Genomic DNA, 18,924 nt, shown 5'->3' on the forward strand with positions numbered 1-18,924 from the left:
TGACGATAAATTTTTTCACATCGCTCCAGGTGAAAACAAAATTCCTATGAGTTTACTATTCGATACACATGCAGAGGAATTGTCGTTCCCAGCTATTTACTTAGGACAATTCCGTGTATTCCGTGAAGGCATTACAGTGACACCGTTTATGATGGCAACCAGTGAATTACGTCGTTGTGATAGGCGGGGAGTGACACCGAATAAACTTCTTTATACTGCGATGAAAATATTGCGACTGAGAGTTTGTGATGGTTTAAAAATTGGGTTCAAACATATCGGCACGGATACCAATATTTCTAAAGAGCAAGTTCTATCTGAAGAATATATAAATACCTGTTTAGAGAGCAACTTAGCTTTTTTGAAATCAATTCCTAATTCTGCAGCTTATTGGTCTGCACGTAAGCGGGATTTGTTTGCAATGATGCGCCAGTTGGGTAAACCAACGATGTTTTTGACTATCAGCGCTAATGAAATAGGATGGCCGCATCTTTTAAAACTTCTGCACAAACTCAAGAATAACGGTGAAATACTGACGGATGAATAGATTGAAGCATTAAATTACTTTCAAAAAACAACCTTGGTCAATGAAGATGCCGTAAGTTGCGCAATTTACTTCAACAAGTTGGTCAATGTCATAATGTTAATTTTACAATCGAAGAAAGTAAGTCCATTTGGAAAATATAGAGTTCTTAATTATTTCAAACGCATTGAATTCCAACAAAGGGGTAGTCCACACGCCCATATATCATTGTGGTTGAATAATGCACCTAAAGATGCGTTAGGAGAAAATTATCAAGAAGCAATTGCCTTAATTAATGCTCTTATCTCTGTGAATTCATCAGAAGCATCTGAACACATCAAGCTACAAACTCATAAGCATACTTTCACGTGCTTTAAAAATACACGCGCAAATGCTCGGAAATGTCGATTCGAGGCGCCTTTCTTGCCTATTCGTGAAACAACGATTCTTATACCTTTGGAGAGTGAAAATCCAGAGTTGAAGAATCTAAAATTACATTACCAAAATATACGGAAAAACTTAGAAAATAATAATTACGATAATTTTGAAAAATTTTATCAAGCTAATGACATATTATCAGATGAGAATTACATGAACATTATTCGAGCTGGAATCAATCGACCGCAAGTATTTATAAAAAGGCAACCTTCTGAAAAATGGCATAATTGTTTCAATCCTTTCATTCTCAGTGTGGTTGGGTCCAATATGGATTTTCAATTCATCACTGAAGAATATTCATGCGCCCAGTACGTCGTTGATTACATTAATAAAACGAACAGAGGAATTAGTGACTTACAACAGAAACTCGTTGATATTATGAACGAGTATCCAGACTTTGATATTATTTCTGCAACTAAAAAACTCAGCGTCAACGTACTCAATAGTGTCGAAATGTCTAGTCAAGAAGCTGCGTGGTTTTTTTTACGAGAACCCATGTCCAAAGCGTCGGTAGCTGTTCAATATATACCTACTTATTGGCCACAACACCAAGAGCGAATTAGGAAAACTATAAAGCAATTAGCACAACTTGATGATGACGACACACGCATTTGGAAGGAGAATTGGTTTGACAAATACGAAAAAAGACCAGTTGAACTTGATCATGTTACTCTAGCCCAGTTTGTTTCCCGGAATAATGTTACTGCTAAAGTCATTGTAAAACTACGGAAGTTCCCAAAAATTTTAAGATATAGAAATTATGACATGGGGAAGGAATTGTCGGAATACAAAAAAGAAATGGTTACTCTGCATATTCCGTTTAGGATTGAAGAAACTGATATTCTAGCAGACATGAGATTTTTACGCATATTTGAAGAAAATCAAGCCATCATAATAGAAAGAAGACAAGAATTTGAATCTAATTTAGACATTGCCAAAACCATAGAAATTTTCTCTCGGTTATGTCGGGAAGAAATTGAGCTCAATGATTCACAGGATCATCGGAATCAAGTTTATGTCGAGGAAGATCCGTATCAACTTCTTCTTCAAGATCCTCATTCAAGGGTTAATAATGACGTGGTATCAGCGACGATGAATAAGCTGCGATATGGAAAAAGAAAGAAAATTTGATGGAGACTCAAGATTTTCTCGAAGTGATGAGAAAAACAAATGCGAAGCAGTACGAGTTAGCACAACATGTTATATGGTTGTTAACTTCTCCCAATCCAGTCCCGTTACAGCTTTTTTAACTGGTCCTGCTGGATGTGGAAAAACATTCCTAATAAAACTTATCATGGAAATCTGTAATCGGTTCACTGATACGGATGGTTACTGCAATGCTTATCTTGCATGTGCATCGACAGGAAAGGCTGCAGTTGCTATAGGAGGCACGACTGTTCATACTGCTTTCAAAATCACTCTTTCGGGATTTTAAACACCATTATCAAACGAGGTTAAAGGATTATATAGATCTTTATTCAAGTTCGTTAAAATGATATTAATTGATTAAATCAGCATGATTGGGGCTGAAATGTTAGAGCGCATTGATCTCAGATTGAAAGAAATAACTGGTAATTCTGATGCTGCTTTTGGTGGATTACACATAATTTTTATCGGTGATTTGAGACAACTGCCCCCTGTAAGAGCTACTCCTATTTGGAAACAAAAAATTCAACGAATTGATGGTCGGCAATTATGGAGAGGAATAAATTTTTTTGAATTGATCGAAGTTATGCGACAAGAAAACTCTGAATTTTCATCACTATTGACAAATGTCGGTAATGGAGATCAATTAAATACACAACAGTTGGCTATGATTGAGTCAAGGTTTTGTTCAGAAGCAGAAGCAGAAGAACGCTGTCCTGATGGAATCCGTTTATTTAATGACAACCACTCAGTTGACGCGTATAATTTAAAAATGTTGAGTTCATCTGATGAAATGGCCAATTCAATTGCTGATGACGAAATAATTGGATGTGATGGAAATCACGAAAAAGAAAGAGCTGCTAGAAACAAGCTTCATAAGTTTGCTACAATCGACACAGGAGGATTGCCCTACGAAATTACTTTCGTTGTAGATAAGCCATATATGATAACAACCAACATCGACGTCGCTGATGGCTTGGCCAATGGAGCGGTCGGTAAACTTTCGTATGTTGAGTTGGATCCTCAAAATAAAGTACTGCGAGTTTGGCTTCTATTTCCAAAAGGTGTTGGTGTTAAAGCTCGCGGGAAAGTGGCTTTTTATGCAAACTCAAAAGGACTCAGTAGAGAATTCGTTCCTATTAACCGTAGATCTGCAACGGTGCCTCTCAATCGAAATAAATCGATTCATGCCAAAAGAAATCATTTCCCACTCAAACCGGCTTGCGCGTTGACCATTCACAAGTCACAAGGAGAAACATTTGATGAAATTGTATACAAATACCAGAAGACACATTCGCAATCTTTGGTCTACGTAGCCTTATCCAAGGTCACGTCACAAGAAGGCCTTCACATTGTTCCTGCTAATAACATTCAACGTTTCTATCATGGTAGACGATGTAACGCAGCAATGGCCCCTTTACGCCAAGAATTTATGAGGCTTTCCACTGCTCAACTCACAACAGTTGATCAGGTTGTACTTAATAAAATAAATGAAGAAAACATGATTCTCTTCTTGCTCAATTGCCAAAGTCTCCGAGCACATGCACGTGATCTCCGTGGTAACATTATACAAAAAGCAGATATTTAAATATTATCAGAAACATGGCTTCGCAACGAGGAATCCGTTGAAATTGAAAATTTCAGATGTATATCCCAATATCGACGTCCTGACATTAATCGAGGAGGCGGGGTCAGTATTTATCACAATCTTAATGATTTACACCATGTGCTTACTGGCAATAATGATACTTTCGTAAGGAATGTCCAGCACAACAGTCAAACACAGTCTCCATTGGGAGATATATCTGCTGCGAGATGTACTTTGCCTAACGGTAATCACATTGTTATAGTTTCGATTTACATTTCTGTTAATCAAAAGATTAATGATGTAATAGATTTCATTCATGAGGCATTATTGTCTTATACAGAAGGTGGATCGAAACTACTTAGGAAAGAATACCATTTACTGCCGCTCGTACTAAGTGGCGATTTTAATGTCGATCTTAGCAAAGATGACGGATTGACATTAATACAATTTTTAAAATCTGAATTGAATTTAGATATTGTTTCTGATAGAACAATGGGGACAACGAGGTATGGTACAACCATTGATGCGGTATTTTCAAGATTAGTGAACCACGTATCTATCAACGTCCATGTATCTTATTTTAGTTACCATAAACCACTTGTCACGGTTATTAATAATGAAGGCAATGTTGATTAAATTAATAATTAAAAAAAAATCACAATAGTCAGAGTAATAATTACCTAATTTAACAACATTCCTAATTAAATATTTGTGCACATCTGAAATTTACTATTGCAAAAAGTTTAATGTAAAATATTTCGCCGATTAATTATAATTAATGTATATAAAATGAATAAATTTATATTTATATATGAATATTATTTTCTTCATTAATTTGTAAATTTACCCTTTCATATGATATTAATCTTTTTCAGTTGAATAAACTTTTTTTGCGTATGGTTAGATACTCGTACTTGAGGAGTAAACTCCAGTCGTGCGTCGGAGCTGACACACACACAGTTTCTTATTCCAGAGGATAGCCGCGCTTATTTTGGTGGTAGGCTGGTGGCTGAAATAGTTTGCGTCGTATAGTTCACCGTTTTAAGGCGGTTATGGCCGTCAAAGGATGACACGTAAAATTGCAAAGTATTTTTAGGTCAATTGCCATGCCCCTAGTTGTGCTAAGCGGATAATTGATGATGTAAGTGGAAGCCCTGAGTGTCCTTTAGACGATGCAATTTGTTTGACTCATCTAGCTTACATACTCCGGCCTCTAGACGTCGCAGTAGTGTGGAAAAATACCTGTGTGAAGGGCAGAACGGACATTTTGTATTCTAGAGGATAGCCACGCTCCTGTTGGTGGTAGGCTGGTGGCTGATGGTGAAAATGGAAGCACCGAGTGTCCTCTACGTGATCCACTTTGTTTCATCCCCCTGCCTCCATACTCCCTCATCTGGAATTAAGAAAACAAGATAAATACCATATTTTTTTGCTTTTTGTTGATTGCTATTCACCTGTCCAACATATATTGGTGATTGATGTCTCCAGTTAACGTGCGCCTGTGCGGCTACATGAATCAGATAGTTTGTGTCGTCTAGTTCATCCTGTTTAGGCTACAATGGCTGTCAAAAGGGGACACGTAAAATTGCAAAGTATTTTTAGGTCAATTGCCACGCTTCTAGTGGTGCTAGACGGGTGATTGATGAAGCAACTGGAAGCCGCGAGCGTCTTCCAGACGATATAATTTTTTAACCCATCTAGCTTATATGCTCCGGGCACTAGACGTCGCAGTAGTGTGGAAAAATACCTGTATGCAGGGCAAAACTGCCATTTTTTATTCTAGAGGATAGCCGCGCTCCTACTGGTGGTAGGCTGGTGGCTGATGTGGATGGGGGAAGCTCCGAATGTCCTCTAGGGGATCCACTTTGTTTCGTCCCCCGCCTCCATACTCCCTTATCAAGAATGAAAAAACAAGATGGATACCATATTGAAAGTGTTTGCTTTTTGTTGATTGCTATTCACCTGTCCAAAATATATTATTGATTGATGTCTCCAATTAACGTGCGCCTGTGCGGCTACATAAATCAGATAGTTTGAGTCGTCTAGTTCATCTTGTATAGGCTCTAATGGCCGTCAAAGGGTGACACATAAAATTGCAAAGTATTTTTAGGTCAATTGTCACGCTACTAGTGGTGCTAGGCGGGTGGTTGGTTAAGTAGGTGGAAGCCCTGACTATTCTTCAGACGATGCAATTGGTTTGACCCATCTATCTTACATACTCCGGCCGCTAGACGTCGCAGTAGTGCGGAAAAATCCCTGTGTGCAGGGCAAAACTACCATTTTGTATTCTAGAGGATTGCCACGCTCCTGGAGGTGGTAGGCGGGTAGCTGGTGGTGTTAATGGAAGCCCCGAGTATGATCTACCTGATGGATACCATATCGAATTTTTTTGATTTTTGTTAATTGCTACTCAGCTGTTCAACATATATACGTGATTGATGACTCTAATAAACGTGCATCTGTGCGGCTACCTGAATCTAATAGTTTGCGTCATTTAGTTCACCCTGTTTAGGCCCTAATGGCTGCCAAATGGTGACACGTAAAAATGCAAAGCATTTTTAGGTCAATTATCACGCCACTAGTGGTGCTAGGCGGGTGATTGACGATGCAAGTGGAAGCCCTGAGTGTCCTTTAGACGATGCAAATCCTCTGGAGGTGGTAGCCGGGTGGCTGGTGGTGATAATTGAAGCCCCGATTGTGCTCTAGGGGATCCACTTTGTTTCATCCCCCCAACCCTTAGCGGCAATGAAAAAAAACATGATAGATACCATAATGAAATTGTTTGTTTTTTGTTAATTGCTGCTCAGCTGTTCAACATATATAGGTAATTGATGTCTCTAATAAACGAGCATCTGTGCCGCTACATGAATCTAATAGTTTGCATCATCACCCTATTTAGGCGCTAATGGCCGCCAAATGGTGAGACGTAAAATTGCAAAGTATTTTTAGGTCAATTACCACGCCACTAGTGGTGCTAGGCGGGTGATTGATGATGCAAGTGGAAACACTGAGTGTCCTTTAGACGATGCAAATCCTCTGGAGGTGGTAGCCGGGTGGCCGGTGGTTATAATGGAAGCCCCGATTGTGCTCTAGGTGATCTACTTTGTTTCATCCCCCCACTCCCTTAGCGGGAATGAAAAAAAAAACCTGATGTATACCATATCGAATGTGTGTGTTTTTTGTTAATTGCTACTCAACTGTTCAACATATATAGGTGATTGATGTCTCTAATTAACGCGTATCTGTGCAGCTACATGAGTTCAATAGGTTTCGTCGTATAGTTCACCGTGTTAAGGCGGTAATGGCCGTCAAAGGGTCACACGTAAAATTTCAGAGTATTTTTAGGTCAATTTCCACGCTCCTAGTGGTGCTAAGCGGGTGATTAATGAAGCACCTGGAAGCCCCGAGTGTCTTCTAGACGACGCAACTTGTTTGACCCATCTAGCTTACATACTCCGGTGGCTAGACGTCGCAGTAATGTGGAAAAATACCTGTGTGCAGGGCAAAACTGGGATTTTGTATTCTAGAGACTTGCCACGCTGATGGATACCATATCGAATTTTTTTTTTTTTTTTAATTGCTACTCACCTGTTCAACATATATAGGTGAATGATGTCTCTAACTAACGTGCATCTGTGCGGCCACATGAATTTAATAGATTGCCTCATCTAGTTCACCCTGTTTAGGCCCTAATCGCCGCCAAATGGTGACACGTAAAAATGCAAAGAATTTTTAGTTCAATTACCACGCCACTAGTGGTGCTAAGCGGGTGATTGATGATGCAAGTGGAATCCCTGAGTGTCCTCTAGACGATGCAATTTGTTTGGCCCATCTAGCTTACAAACTCCGGCCGCTAGACGTCGCAGTAGTGTGGAAAAATACCTGTGTGCAAGGCAAAACTCCCATTTTGTATTCTAGAGGATTGCCACGCTCCTGGATTTTGTAGGCGGGTGGCTGGTGGTGATAATGGAAGCGCCGATTGTGCTCTAGGTTATCCACTTTGTTTCATCCCCCCAACCCTTAGCGGCAATGAAAAAAAACATGATGGATACCATAATGAAATTGTTTGTTTTTTGTTAATTGCTGCTCAGCTGTTGAACATATATAGGTGATTGATATCTCTAATAAACGTGCATCTGTGCGGCTACATGAATCTAATAGATTGCCTCATCTAGTTCACCCTGTTTAGGCCCTAATCGCCGCCAAATAGTGACACGTAAAAATGCAAAGAATTTTTAGGTCAATTACCACGCCACTAGTGGTGCTAAGCGGGTGATTGATGATGCAAGTGGAAACCCTGAGTGTCCTCTAGACGATGCAATTTGTTTGGCCCATCTAGCTTACATGCTCCGGCCGCTAGGCGTCGCAGTAGTGTGGCAAAATACCTATGTGCAGGGCAAAACTACCATTTTGTATTCTAGAGGATTGCCGCGCTCCTGGAGGTGGTAGCCGGGTGGCTGGTGGTGATAATGGAAGCGCCGATTGTGCTCTAGATGATCCATTTTGTTTCATCCCCCCACCCCTTAGCGGGAATGAAAAAAACAAGATGGATACCATATTGAAATTGTTTGTTTTTTGTTGATTGCTACTCAACTGTTTAACATATATAGGTGATTGATGTCTCTTATTAACGCGCATCTGTGCAGCTACATGAGTTCAATAGGTTTCGTCGTATAGTTCACCGTGGTAAGGCGGTAATGGCAGTCAAAGGGTCACACGTAGTATTGCAGAGTATTTTTAGGTCAATTTCCACGCTCCTAGTGGTGCTAGACGGGTGATTGTTGAAGCAGCTGGAAGCCCCGAGTTTTCTCTAGACAATTTAATTTTTTGACCCAATTAGCTTACGTACTCCGGCCGCTAGACGTCGCAGTAGTGTGGAAAAATACCTGTGTGCAGGGCAAAACTGCCATTTTGTATTCTAGAGCATTGCCGCGCTCCTGGAGGTGGAAGCCGGGTGGTGATAATGGAAGGCCCGAGTGTGCCCAACCTGATGGATACCATATCGAATTTTTTTTGGTTTTTGTTAATTGCTACTCACCTGTTCAACATATATAGGTGAATGATGCCTCTAACTAACGTGCATCTGTGCGGCTACATGAAACTAATTGTTTGCGTCATCTAGTTCATCCTGTTTAGGCTCTAATGGTCGCCAAATGGTGAGACGTAAAATTGCAAAGTATTTTTAGGTCAATTTCCACGCCACTCACTCAGGGCTTCCATTTGCATCATCAATCCCCCGCCTACCACCAATAGGTGCGTGGCAATTGAGCAAAAAACATATTGGAATTTACGTGTCACCTAGATGGGCAAACACATATTTGTTTGTGTGTGTGTCCTACGTAAGGGCGCTCCGTTTACGCCTTACTTCGTAAGGCGCAAACTGCGCCTCTTTATCCGAACTTCTGGTATTCTGGTAGAAATGAGAATTTATAGCAACGTTCTCTGGCAGAAATACGTATCTACCGACATAAAGGGACAAATGAAATACTCTGAACAAAAAATACAAATGCCTCTTCACGTATGCGCGATTTTTTTTTGTTATATAAACGAATTTTATGATGAGAAATTGATTAAGTATGATTTTTTTTGCACAAATGCGGAATGATAAAATGCTAAAAATTATGCAAAAAAATATATATTTTACTTTTTTAATCATTTTATAATTTCAATTGTTACAAAATTAATAATTTATGCATGTACATACATACTTATGTACATCAATATGGAGATCATTTACATTCTCTGGTATGTACACATGGAAGAATATAATTTTTGTAATTATCACATATCAATAAATACATGTGCGCGTACTGCTCTATATGTAAGTATGTATGTACAAATATGCGTATGACATTGCAAAAAAGTAAATGTTTCAAATAACATGAGCAGCACCAGAAATCAATATGGCAGCCAAATCCTAAATTAGTAGTATATGACACATAAACAAAATTTTTATTCATGAACACTGGCGCACTGCAATAAGCTAAGTCGTTTATTCATAAAAACAAACGCTTTACAGATCTCCCCGAGCATGTGTTTGCCTTTTCGCGACGATGACAAAAGCCAGAAATCATAAATTGAACAACTTTCAGATGTTCCCTCTAGAAGGGAAAAGTGACAACCCTGCAAACCCACAAAATCCAGAAAAAAGTGACAAAAGTGGCAACAAAGCTTTTGTTGATTTAAAATATTTTTCAATTCTAAAATATGTTTGTTTACAATTTTAAAATACTTATCCGTGGCTCGCAAAAATTTGCGTCAATATGTATGCATGTTCATATATAAACATACATAATTACAATGACAATATCTCGGATTTTCTACCAACAACACTCGCTTGGTCGTCGCGTCATTGTCATTGACTCTTTGACATGAAACCAAAAAACGTGAGTTTCGTTCATTGGTTGATCGTAGACAAATTTACATATACATATAAATATATATATTTTTTTCAAATGGCATATCAATACTCCCTGCTAGGCATGCATATTATATTCTCTTCAATATTCGCCAGTTAGGCATGTTAAGAGGGCTGTATGTGTACAGTCACCCCGCTGTTATAAAAGCGAGAGATATTTGTTTCTCCAGCTTGTGAGGTGAATTCTTCGACTGAAAGTTTACAAATGTTCGCTGTCGAACCTGCACCTTCTCGTTCTTTTAAGTTCTCTTGTAGAACAATATGCATAATACTCTCTTAATAGTTTCAAAGAAATACTTAAGTCGGAAATTCCCATGATTGATTGAATACCCGTTACTAATATTTAGCAAGCCAAATTTATGACAGGAATTTTCTAGTTTTTCGGGAAGTGTTAAAATTCCATAATTTTTTTTATACAATATTTTTTTTCTATTCAATAAAGAATATTCATATATTTTATGTAATTATGGAAAGGAAAAAGTAACTCCTTTTGTATTAGAATTCATTTATGTATATATTATTACATTCAATACTCTTAAATGTTATTTAAAATTTAACTTAAATTATTTTGAGTATCTTAATTTTATCCTTATTCACAATTTTTTAAAATATATACAAATATGTTATTCTATGCATATTCTTGTATATTACATACAAAAATTAGATAACGCAATTAAAATTTCCAACATATCGTTCATTTGGAAGCAAGCGTCAATGCAAAAAAGGAAATCAGAATTGCGTAGCAGCAAACTATTACAAACAAGAACAAAAAACGTGCCATCCGATCACGAGCGGCACAGTACGTTTGTCTTTTCTCGTCGTTCCCTCGCGTACAGAAAACCGGTTTGGGCGATAAAAAAGTCCGTGTGTGAACTGGGACTTACGCTCTTTTAGCACTTGCTAAGGTTGTGCCCATCTCTGCTTATATTCTATCATTCTTGAAATCTTTATGCCGCTTCTCTACAAGTAATGTACAAAGCTAACCATCTGTCAAATACATTTCCATTGAGGTTGACAATGTTCTTGTGTGGGCATTTGCTACCATGAAATATTCATTCTCGAAATGGCGTCTTATAGGTATATTGGAGCGGATATAGCACATGTTTGAGCTCTTGAACAGTTTTGCGAGGATGACGAAAATTTATGTGGATGATGGAAAAAGTAGAAATCTACTTTTAGATGGACTATAATAACAAAAACAGGGGAAAACTTTAGTTTAGCATCCCACGATTTCAGGGTTAAGAGGGGTATGGTTGGATAGAGGAGATTCTCCAGATCACGAATATATATAATTATTGCCGCCGGAAACTAGTTTTCGAGATATTTGCATTTTAAGTTGAAACTTTCACAAATTTAATTTTAAAATTTCTCGATTTATGGTTAACTTTTAACATATTATGCACTTTTTATACACTAACACTTCACTACAATGTTTCTACATATTTTTTTTATGTTAATTATTTAAATATTTGCTTTAATTAAGCATTTTATTTTTACACAATTTTGGTTATATGCACAATAACAAATGGGTTCCATGTTGGCAGATAATAAGTGTTGCCATATCCAAACGAATGACAGCAATCAAAATAAATAAAAAACCCAATTACCCTCTACAAAATAATATGAACTAAATTTTCCATTTTAATAAAGGAAACAGGTTTTATGGCTTAAAGGTATGTTTTATTGCATCTAATAGTTTTACGAATGGATCGTGATGCTGATTTGCAACATTTTTACGCCATACGTATTCATAAATCAAATTCGAGAAATCTTCACTGTTATTATAATTGTCTTTTAAAAAAAACCGTTTGATAACGCGCCACTGGGATTCTATCCTCTGCGTGTGTGTTCCATCTTCGGCAACAAACGGATTTTCTGGATCGCTATGGTTAACGCGTCGGTGCTCATACCCGTGACTGGACAGGCAGTCGTACGCCTTCCAACAATCAGTACATATGATGCCACCTTGTAAAACGTGTCTCTGAATTAAGGGTATGAGCACTTCAGCAGACCTCACATTATCGGGACACACTTCCAGCCGAAGGTCGTCACTCCCATCCTCTACCATCCCTAAAACCCAGTGGCCTTCCACTCTCCGTCCTAAAAAAGAAAAAATTAAATAATTAATAATAAATAATAATGTATTTATTATTACCTTTGTTATATTTTCGTTTTCCGAATTTGCTCTCGTCTATTTGAACAATTTTACCAGGGCCGCCAATTTTACCTACCGCTACCTGGTGATCAACCTGGTATAAAACTACAGCTTCGCGGCAGTAATTGTACCAATCACATATGGTAGCGCTGGATAAAATTGGCTCCTTAATAAAACTGTTCTTTCGAACTTGCGAATGGGACCAGTGCGATGCAAATGCAAACATTATATAAAAAATCTGAGGCAGTGGTATTTTTGCGTTTTCAAACCATGTCCCACTCGACCTCGACACCGCAGTCCGTTTACGGCAGGCACCTTTCCGGCATCGGAATATGCCAACCGTGCTCCTATCTGATAAGGATACCAACATAGGTATCCTATGCGTACGACATAGTTTGCTTTTTAAAATTAAACCCTCCTCCTCTGCAAACGATATACATTTCTCCGTTGTGTCGAAATTTTGAATTATTTTAGGGAAATTCCACATTAATTTCGGACACTTTGAGAACGTTTGTTTTTTTTACCGCACCACGGCTGGTTGACGGTTCATTACAATCTATTTAAAAGTCTAAAGTAATATTTGTTATAATTTTAAATTTCTAATAACATACCTGATGTATTTCCACTCATTTTCTCAAAAATTATCACAATTTAAAAAATTATGTAAAAAATATAAACACTTGCGGAATGATTTATATGCACAATATTCACCAATTAAATTTGAATATGAAAATAATGGCAAAACGGACAAAAAAAGAAACGGTACCTTGTTTAGTTGTAGAAAATTCCGTTATAGAAATTGAAGATTAAAGAGAGTGATATACCCTCTTTAACATTAATTTTTTGTATTTAGATTTCCTGTTTGCACTGGCGGCCTTCGGCCGCGCTTCAAAAAAATAACCCTGGTCGGTCCAACACCGGGGTGTTCAAAATTCAATCGTGTGAAACTTCTTTCCGCATTGGCGGCCTTCGGCCGCGCTTCAAAAAAATTACCCTGGTCGGTCCAACACCGGGGTGTTCAAAATTCAATCGCGTGAAACTTCTTTCCGCATTGGCGGCCTTCGGCCGCGCTTCAAAAAAATAACCCTGGTCGGTCCAACACCATAATTTATCAATAGAAGAGAATTAACAAAATTATAAATTGTTCATGTATTTGGGGTATAATCCTCTTTTATTATTCATTTTTATTCGCTTTCAAAATATAAATATATCTATATATATATATAATAGATATGGCAACACTTGTTAACTGTCAACATGGAACCCATTTGTTATTGTGCATATAACCAAAATTGTGTAAAAATAAAATGCTTAATTAAAGCAAATATTTAAATAATTAACATAAAATAAATATGTAGAAACATTGTAGTGAAGTGTTAGTGTATAAAAAGTGCATAATATGAAAGAAAAGTTAACCATAAATCGAGAAATTTTAAAATAAAATTTGTGAAATTTTCAACTTAAAATGCAAATATCTCGAAAACTATAAGTTTCCGGCGGCAATAATTATATATATTCGTGATCTGCAGAATCTCCTCTATCCAACCATACCCCTCTTAACCCTGAAATCGTGGGATGCTAAACTAAAGCCCACCCAAAAACAGTTTTGGTGTAACAGTGATTGTGATTGCGAAGGTTATATAAAGGTTGCTATATCTGTTATGCAAATAAACCATTAAAAACGGGTGTATTTAATTTTTCTTCGAATATAAAAGTTGTCGAAAAATTTTTAATTTTTTATAGATAAAATGAATTTCATAATCATAATAATTATAATTTTCGAATCTATTCACTATAATTTAGTTTAAATAAATCAGAATTATTATGATTATATGTATATGTTTGTGTATAATACAAGAAACTACGGTTTGATACATCGCAATTGCAGTCACTCGTTAATTGGCAATTATATTGTCAATATATAAAAGTATTTACTTAGAAATTACCAAAATATTTACCCGTAACATTATTGGCACGATTACGATTCTTTTGGCGTCGGATTTTAAAATTCGCAGATATATACGCACGTAAGTCTTATAGTTTTCGAGATATTATATTTGTATTTAAATTTCAACAATTGTAAAGTAATGCACACTCACAGTTTCAAGAAATGTGTGCGTTTACCATCATGAAAAATATTGTGGTGAAAAAATTATGAAAAAGTTTTCTGTTTACCATATTAAGGGGCAATGGTTCAAAATGAATTTTGTTTCATTCAAATGAATTATATATCATATATTCTTAAATAAATAGAGAAGTTATACATTATTTCGCGTAGAACTCCTTTCTGCACTGGGTTGTCCATAGTTCTTTTGCGTTAAACTCTTTTTTGCACTAGCGGCCTTCGGTCTCGTTTCAAAAGAATAACCCTTGTCTGTCCAACACCGGGGTGTCCATACTTCTTTTGCATTGATCATCGATCGAACACTTGGTTTAATGAAAAGAAGAGAAATACTAAAAGCGGTAATCTAATACACAGAAATTTTTTTTATTCTTCGTTTATGTGTGTTAGTTACAATCTATGTGTATACGTATACGATCCCTTACATGGCATTCACCTGGTGATTATTTTGTCGCTCATTATCGGCAAATTCTCTTTTGGTGTCACTCTGTTTGTTCACACGAGCGAAAAGAGTCCAGTAACTCGAGTCGAGTTTTTCTGACATTTCTTTTCAGAAAATTTTCGCAAATGTTTGTGCCGTTCGGCTACGCGACGCTTAAAGTGTGTGGCATATTTCATTTGTATGTTGGGATGTTGGTCTCACGTTTTGCTTGCAATGAATTACCATGAATGTGGTGGAACAAGATTCATAATACCTACCCGTTTAATAGTTTCAAAGAAATACTTAAGTCGGGAATTCCCTAATCCACCAGAATGTATTGAATATAATTTTCAAGGCCAAATTTTTAACAGAAATTTCCTAATCTTTAAGTATTTAAAATCCATAATTTTTTTACTCCATACTTTTTTCTATGTACAACATTATAAAACACCCTTGAATTAATTACAATTCTTGTTCAAAATAAAATGATATTCGAACTAAATCCTTTGCGGTTAAAAGAAATAGATATGAAAGCAATATAAAAAAGTAAAATAAAAATAAAAAATTATAATTATTTTATGTATACTCATATATTATTACTTTTAATACCGCTATATGTTATTAAAAACTTAAATTGAATATTTTTGAGTATATTAATTTTCTCCTTATTTACAATTTTTCTATGCATACATATTTGCATATTACATACAACACATAGATAACAGAATTCAAATTTCTGAACGAATGGTATATATTTATTTGAATCCGAGCGCTCTTGCAACCATTCAAAGAATTTGAAAGTGAAAAGTAATGCTAGAAGGGTAGCAGCGAGCAGAGAACGTAAAATATAGAAAAGGTCCAACTACGGACCAGCGTGTGAATTGTTAAAACCTAACAAAATGCGATGAGCGTGTTTCACCACAGTCGGCTCGGAAGGGGAAATTTTAACAGTGACGCGTGAACAGAGCTGAGCATTGTATGAAAATTATGCTCAGAAGTTTGCATTGATATTACAGCCGCATGTTAGCTTATATTTTTATACGTTTATATGCAATCATATTCATAGATATGAAATTCCTTTTCTGAATATCTATGATATCATGAAAAATGTATTACATTTTAGTTAAAATATATTACTTTAAAGGAATATTTGCAGTTGCTTTTTAAATATTGCTTATGTTTGATAATATGAAATGCTTTCATATAAGTACATATGTATGTATATGTATCTGCTATGGTTTACTATATATATACATACATAAGTATATAACACACTAACATAATATCTTAAAAATCTTAATATATTTAAATATAAATATATGCCAATCACACCTTTCATGATTTAAAGCTTACATACATATGTACTTATGTAAGTACAATTCAAATTCAAATCAAGTTATTATCATTTATCAGTAATAACATTTGCGCGCACTGCTCTATATGTACATACATACATATGTGCTTATGACATTGCTACACAAATAATGGATACACAAACCCACATTCATATATTCGTAAATATGTCACTCGCAAAAACTACAAACTTGTTCTACAAAAACAACAATCGTCACAAGTCAATATGTCAGCCAAATAGGCGAAGCCCAAATTTATAGTAAATCACACAACAACAACATTTTCATTCATGAACGCAGGCGTACTTTCAACAAGCAACCTCGCTTCATTCATAAAAACAGACACCCTCTCATCTCCCCGAGCATGCGTTTGCCCACAAGCTTCTTTTCGCGACGATGGCAAAAGCTAAAAATCATTAATTGAACAAATTTCTGATATTCCCTCTGGAAGGGAAAAGTTGCAACCACGCAAACCCACAAAACACAGAAAAAATTGACAAAACTGGCAACAAAGCTTTTGTCGATTTAAAATATTTTACAATTTAAATTTACAATTTTAAAATATTTTTCCGTGTCTCACAAAAATCTGCGTCAATATGTATGCATGCTCATATATAAACATACATATTTACGATGATTTGTGGGCAAAGCTGTTAGAGCGGCAAGGGAAGCGGTGACAATCGGCGGCCGTTCGTTAATATTTTTTCGGCACAGCTCGGATTTTTTACCAACAACACAATGTTGTGACGCTTTGTCGTCGCGTCAGTCCTTCGACACAGTGACTCTTTGACAAGAAAACAAAAAACGTGAGCTTCGGCCATTGGTTGTCCGTGGCAACGGAGATTTCGCATGAAACAATGAGTGTACATATTTACATACATACGTTGCATATAGACAAATTAACAATTATAATGGGTACTTTCATATTTGTTTACATGCACACATAATTATACATATACTTACATATATATGTATAAGAATATTTGGGACCGCTTCGTCTTTTCTTATCGGGTTATGTCAAGCAAGAGGTGTACAAAATCAAACCCAGAAATCTGACTGAACTGAAGCAGTCCATTAAATAGATAATTGATGCAATCCCGAATTAGGTGTCGCATATGCGTGGTTGAGCATGGAGGAATAATTAATTGTTTAAATAAAATAAAATTTTCTGTACAATAAAAAAAAATATATGTAATGCATTGACTAAAAAGAAATTTATTGCGGTTTAATTTTGTAGCACGATTCGTTAGCCACCCTGTATAGGCAGAATATCTTCAAATTATATGCAAAGTCGTTTGCGCATTGTAAATATACGAATCTGTAAGCGTAAATTTCTTAACATTGAAATTAGCATTATTTTTCTCAATTAACATTGAAAATGCTCAATTCTGCTATTTTTCAGTCCCCTGATGTTAATTGTAGCCATTTGGTGAAACACGCTCATAGTTTTCAGTTCCCCTGCGAAGCATGAAATATTTTGCTAATGGCCGCACTGTGAACCTTCTCTATGATATACGTTCTCTGCAGCGAGCTGTTACGAACAAAAACACAAAGCGTGCCACCCGAGCACGAGTGGATATTTAACAGAAATGAGAATTTATAGTAACGTTCTCTGGCAGAAATACTTATCTACCGACATTAAGGGACAAATGAAATACTTTGAACAAAAAATAAAAATGCCTCTTCACGTATGCGCGATTATTTTTTGTTATATAAACGAATTTTATGATGAAAAATTGATTAAATATGATTTTTTTTGCACAAACGCGGCATGATAATATGCGGAAAATTATGCAAAAAAGTATATATTTTACTTTTTTAATCATTTTATAATTTCAATTGTTACAAAATTAATAATTTATGCATGTATATACATACTTATGTACATCAATATGGAGATCATTTACATTCTCTGGTATGTACACATGGAAGAATATAATTATTGTAATTATCACATATCAATAAATACATGTGCGCGTACTGCTCAATATGTAAGTTTGTATGTACAAATATGCGTATGACATTGCAAAAAAGTAATGCATACACAAATCTACATATGAACATATATGCGTACAAATGCAAGTATGTTAGCCAATAAAAAAAAAATACAAACATTGTTGTACAAAAGCAACAATTGCCTCAAATAACATGAGCAGCACCAGAAATCAATATGGCAGCCAAATCCTAAATTAGTAGTATATGACACATAAACAACATTTTCATTCATGAACACTGGCGCACATGCAATGAGCTAAGTCGTTTTATTCATAAAAACAAACGCTTTACAGATCTCCCCGAGCAGTGTTTGCCTTTTCGCGACGATGGCAAAAGCCAGAAATCATAAATTGAACAACTTTCAGATGTTCCCTCTAGAAGGGAAAAGTGACAACCCTGCAAACCCACAAAATCCAGAAAAAAGTGACAAAAGTGGCAACAAAGCTTTTGTTGATTTAAAATATTTTATAATTCTAAAATATGTTTGTTTACAATTTTAAAATACTTATCCGTGGCTCGCAAAAATTTGCGTCAATATGTATGACATGAAAGCAAAAAACGTGAGCTTCGGTCATTGGTTGACCGTGCTAACGGAGATTTTACATGAAGTAATGAGCGAACACATCTACATACATATGTTGTTTGTAGACAAATATACATATACATATATATATATTTTTTTTTTTTTTCAAATGGCATATCAATACTCCCTGCTTGGCATGCATATTATATTCTCTTCAATATTCGCCAGTTGGGCATGTTAAGAGAG

General features: G+C 36.1%; 1 protein-coding gene and 1 long non-coding RNA gene across 2 annotated transcripts; both read right to left on the minus strand.

Moving 5' to 3' along the window:
* Positions 1-4,457: 4,457 nt before the first annotated feature.
* LOC138858150 (uncharacterized) lies at positions 4,458-6,558 on the minus strand. The gene is made up of 3 exons (XR_011397375.1): positions 5,655-6,558; positions 5,147-5,584; positions 4,458-5,085 (listed from the first exon to the last, which is right to left on the minus strand). It is a non-coding gene; the product is annotated as an uncharacterized lncRNA (long non-coding RNA).
* A 5,092-nt stretch (positions 6,559-11,650) lies between these two features.
* Positions 11,651-12,949, minus strand: LOC138858151 (uncharacterized). The gene is made up of 2 exons (XM_070112680.1): positions 12,266-12,949; positions 11,651-12,210 (listed from the first exon to the last, which is right to left on the minus strand). The coding sequence occupies exons 1-2, from the start codon at positions 12,750-12,752 to the stop codon at positions 11,771-11,773; spliced, it is 927 nt and encodes a 308-aa protein (XP_069968781.1). The 5' UTR covers positions 12,753-12,949; the 3' UTR covers positions 11,651-11,770.
* Positions 12,950-18,924: the final 5,975 nt, after the last annotated feature.

This window comes from Bactrocera oleae, chromosome X (genome assembly GCF_042242935.1).
Source record: "Bactrocera oleae isolate idBacOlea1 chromosome X, idBacOlea1, whole genome shotgun sequence".
Taxonomy (NCBI): Eukaryota; Metazoa; Arthropoda; class Insecta; order Diptera; family Tephritidae; genus Bactrocera; species Bactrocera oleae.